At 42.1% G+C, this 4,523-nt stretch overlaps 1 protein-coding gene across 3 annotated transcripts in view; it reads right to left on the reverse strand.

Moving 5' to 3' along the window:
- The window catches only part of LOC120039079 (putative GPI-anchored protein pfl2), a 5,659-nt gene extending 1,334 nt beyond the window's left edge, over positions 1-4,325 (reverse strand). The window contains exons 1-2 of one of the 3 annotated variants that reach the window (XM_038984609.1): positions 4,030-4,325; positions 1-3,707 (exon numbers count right to left, since the gene is read on the reverse strand). The exon at positions 1-3,707 is cut by the window's left edge and continues 1,334 nt beyond it. In XM_038984609.1, coding sequence (XP_038840537.1) covers positions 1,122-1,985 — 864 coding nt within the window. In that variant the 5' untranslated portion in view covers positions 1,986-3,707; positions 4,030-4,325 and the 3' untranslated portion in view covers positions 1-1,121. Of the gene's footprint in view, positions 3,766-3,799 lie in introns of all 3 variants that reach the window. The other 2 variants (XM_038984608.1, XM_038984607.1) reach the window with 2 other exon arrangements.
- Between the last annotated feature and the right edge of the window lie 198 nt (positions 4,326-4,523).

Here is a 4,523-nt window from a genome sequence, read left to right on the forward strand (position 1 = left end):
GCATGTCAATAACACGCTATCTATCAAAGTTGTTTGTAAATGACATGCTCTAACTCAAATTGAGACGCGATATTCCTGCCTCTCTTTCTGCTGTTGGATGTGAAGGTGAAGAAAGTGAACGGGACCAAAGTGCATAGCCAGTTCAGTGACCTTGTACAGCGTGTCACCAAACTGCAATAGTTATGAACTATGTGGAATGTTTTTGGACCATCGGCTTCCCTGTAAACAGGTACTGAAAGGAGGCACCTCCCTCAGGCTCCTCCCTGCATTCACTTCCTCGTTAGCAGCCTATAGCTGTTCGGGAGTGGAGCGGTGCATGTGGCCCTTTCCCTTTCCAGACATTTCCTGTCAAAATACAATTAAATGTGTATTTTTTGTGTGTTCATGCAACATAATTTCTAAGATAGTTGCAAGGAAATGGACTCACAAATGTGGATATAATTTCCATGTAATCCGACATAACGTTACTGCCTATTTCATGGAAAGAGCAGGTGTTCATGTACACAGTGTATATGATGAAGTGAAAGGTCAGAGGTCAGTTGGTGTTACAACTGTTATTAGTTGTTATATTTCTTTTTATATTCATATTGTTGCTTTATACAGTAATTTACTCATGTTAAGTAGTTTATACAATTATGTATCTTGTGCTATTGTAAGTTGTTGCATATTAACCCTCATCATTCTCATGCTTTGTTCAGTCACATTATATAAAGTAACATTGTTCCTTCATCTCTCTCTTTGAACAGAATCCATCCCCTCTGAAAATAAAGTTCCCTACTTTGTGTAACTCATATATTTAACGATATTTATTAATTTATCAATACATTATCAATGGTGAGTGTAAAGTGAATTACTCGCGAGTTCATCAATAATTAATTCAATCAATAGTGCATTTTTTGAGTCATCATCACTGCGCGTCATCATGACTCTCAAAAGCAGTGACAGCCGCAGTTTACTTGTGAAGCTAACATTAGCCCCGCCCTAAAACCCCTATTCAAATTCGACACAAACCTTAAAATAGGTATGAAATGAGACATTATATAAACTCATTTTAGAGGTGATAAGTTGGACAAATCGGGAGAAAAAAGCAGTTTCCCCACACAACATATCTTCCCCTTTCACTATCGCGCAGTAGCCTTCGCTTCCCCATCCGTTGTGGCGGGCAGCATGGAGGTCCCCTCGTTGATTCCGCTAGAAAGGGGTGTTGTGGCGGGCAGCATGGAGGTCCCCTCGTTGATTTCGCTAGAAAGGGGTGTTGTGGCGGGCAGCATGGAGGTCCCCTCGTTGATTTCGCTAGAAAGGGGTGTTGTGGCGGGCAGCATGGAGGTCCCCTCGTTGATTTCGCTAGAAAGGGGTGTTGTGGCGGGCAGCATGGAGGTCCCCTCGTCGATTTCGCTAGAAAGGGGTGTTGTGGCGGGCAGCATGGAGGTCCCCTCGTCGATTTCGCTAGAAAGGGGTGTTGTGGCGGGCAGCATGGAGGTCCCCTCGTCGATTTCGCTAGAAAGGGGTGTTGTGGCGGGCAGCATGGAGGTCCCCTCGTCGATTTCGCTAGAAAGGGGTGTTGTGGCGGGCAGCATGGAGGTCCCCTCGTCGATTTCGCTAGAAAGGGGTGTTGTGGCGGGCAGCATGGAGGTCCCCTCGTCGATTTCGCTAGAAAGGGGTGTTGTGGCGGGCAGCATGGAGGTCCCCTCGTCGATTTCGCTAGAAAGGGGTGTTGTGGCGGGCAGCATGGAGGTCCCCTCGTCGATTTCGCTAGAAAGGGGTGTTGTGGCGGGCAGCATGGAGGTCCCCTCGTCGATTTCGCTAGAAAGGGGTGTTGTGGCGGGCAGCATGGAGGTCCCCTCGTCGATTTCGCTAGAAAGGGGTGTTGTGGCGGGCAGCATGGAGGTCCCCTCGTCGATTTCGCTAGAAAGGGGTGTTGTGGCGGGCAGCATGGAGGTCCCCTCGTTGATTTCGCTAGAAAGGGGTGTTGTGGCGGGCAGCATGGAGGTCCCCTCGTCGATTTCGCTAGAAAGGGGAGGAATTCGGCTGTACAATGGTATTATTATTACACTTCACCTGGACGTATTTGGCGCTAAAATAAGGTCAAGTGTGAATGTGGTTTGGTTTTGATTAGCTCGTTAGCTAACGTAAAGTTATACCAGTATGATGAGAACTACCCTTGACTAAGTAGCTAACCAACAAGCGAGGAAAGCTAGCTTAAAGTTATACCAGTATGATGAGAACTACCCTTGACTAAGTAGCTAACCAACAAGCGAGGAAAGCTAGCGTAAAGTTATACCAGAATGATGAGAACTACCCTTGGCTAAATAGCTAACCAACAAGCGAGGAAAGCTAGCGTAAAGTTATACCAGAATGATGAGAACTACCCTTGGCTAAGTAGCTAACCAACAAGCGAGGAAAGCTAACGTAAAGTTATACCAGTATGATGAGAACTACCCTTGACTAAGTAGCTAACCAACAAGCGAGAAAAGCTAGCTAGACGATCAGTAGTTTACACATGACTTCAGCCTTCGAGTGAAAAACCTTACTTGGCTAGCTAGCTTTCCTTGTAATCGGAGAAAACAAATATGCACAAATAAACTAAGTTAGCGAACTTCCTTTGCTGCAATGATAGCCAAGTAGCCTTAGCCAACATAAGATTAAAACCAACACACTTTGGGAAACTGCCACGGTACTCACGTTCATTTGCAGTGTACAGACCTAGCTACGGTAAGACGAGGTAGACAGATTTTAGACAGGACAAACACTGCAGTTAGCTACTCTACAGTTCCTCGAAGAACAACCAAGACCTAACAAACCATAGCCGAGAAAACAAAGTGTTTTGTTATGAAACACATATAGTAAATGGTTGAACCCCAAACGCACATGTAAACAGAACCTCAGCATCAAATTACCAGACCTGACTGACAGCATTGCTGTTTCAAACATGTGTAGAATAAATTCCAGCTCCGACATAAACTATTTCTCCTGCTGTCGTGTCATTCTTATAATTCAAATGTTTGCTGACTGATCAACAGGGCTAACTAGGTTACCTATAATAACCTGGCATAGTGTTGTTGTAATAGGGCTAACTAGGTTACCTATAATAACCTGTCATAGTGTTGTTGTAATAGGGCTAACTAGGTTACCTATAATAACCTGTCATAGTGTTGTTGTAATAGGGCTAACTAGGTTACCTATAATAACCTGTCATAGTGTTGTTGTAATAGGGCTAACTAGGTTACCTATAATAACCTGGCATAGTGTTGTTGTAATAGGGCTAACTAGGCTACCTATAATAACCTGTCATAGTGTTGTTGTAATAGGGCTAACTAGGCTACCTATAATAACCTGTCATAGTGTTGTTGTAATAGGACTAACTAGGTTACCTATAATAACCTGTCATAGTGTTGTTGTAATAGGGCTAACTAGGCTACCTATAATAACCTGTCATAGTGTTGTTGTAATAGGGCTAACTAGGTTACCTATAATAACCTGTCATAGTGTTGTTGTAATAGGGCTAACTAGGTTACCTATAATAACCTGTCATAGTGTTGTTGTAATAGGACTAACTAGGTTACCTATAATAACCTGTCATAGTGTTGTTGTAATAGGGCTAACTAGGCTACCTATAATAACCTGTCATAGTGTTGTTGTAATAGGACTAACTAGGTTACCTATAATAACCTGGCATAGTGTTGTTGTAATAGGGCTAACTAGGTTACCTATAATAACCTGTCATAGTGTTGTTGTAATAGGGCTAACTAGGCTACCTATAATAACCTGTCATAGTGTTGTTGTAATAGGGTATAATAACCTGTCATCGTGTTGTTGTAATAGGGCTAACTAGGTTACCTATAATAACCTGTCATAGTGTTGTTGTAATAGGACTAACTAGGTTACCTATAATAACCTGTCATCGTGTTGTTGTAATAGGACTAACTAGGCTACCTATAATAACCTGTCATAGTGTTGTTGTAATAGGACTAACTAGGTTACCTATAATAACCTGGCATAGTGTTGTTGTAATAGGGCTAACTAGGTTACCTCGAGCGGTCACAAATAGTTTAATAGTTAACCAAATAGCTACCCAGGCTATCTGCATTGACCCTTTTTGCACTAACGTTTTGGACTCATCACATACGCTGCTGTTACTGTTTATTATCTGCCACTTTATTGCTCATTATATGTACAGTATCTCCCTCCATTACGTTGTACCCAAATCGACTTGGTATTGGTACCCCGTGTACACAGTGCATTCGGAGAGTATTCAGACCCCTTGACTTTTTCTACATGTTCTTACGTTACAGCTTTATTCTAAAATTGATTTTTTTTTTTATGTAATCCTCATCAATCTACACACAATACCCCATAAAGACAATACAAATGTTTTTTTTTCATTTTTTCTCTCAAATGTATTTTTTATTTTTTTATTCAATATCTTAATTACATAAGTATTCAGATCCTTTGCTATGAGACACGAAATTGAGCTCAGGTGCATCCTGTTTCCATTGATTACCCTTGAGATGTTTCTACAACTT

This window comes from Salvelinus namaycush, unplaced genomic scaffold (genome assembly GCF_016432855.1).
Source record: "Salvelinus namaycush isolate Seneca unplaced genomic scaffold, SaNama_1.0 Scaffold2510, whole genome shotgun sequence".
In the NCBI taxonomy this organism is placed as follows: domain Eukaryota; kingdom Metazoa; phylum Chordata; class Actinopteri; order Salmoniformes; family Salmonidae; genus Salvelinus; species Salvelinus namaycush.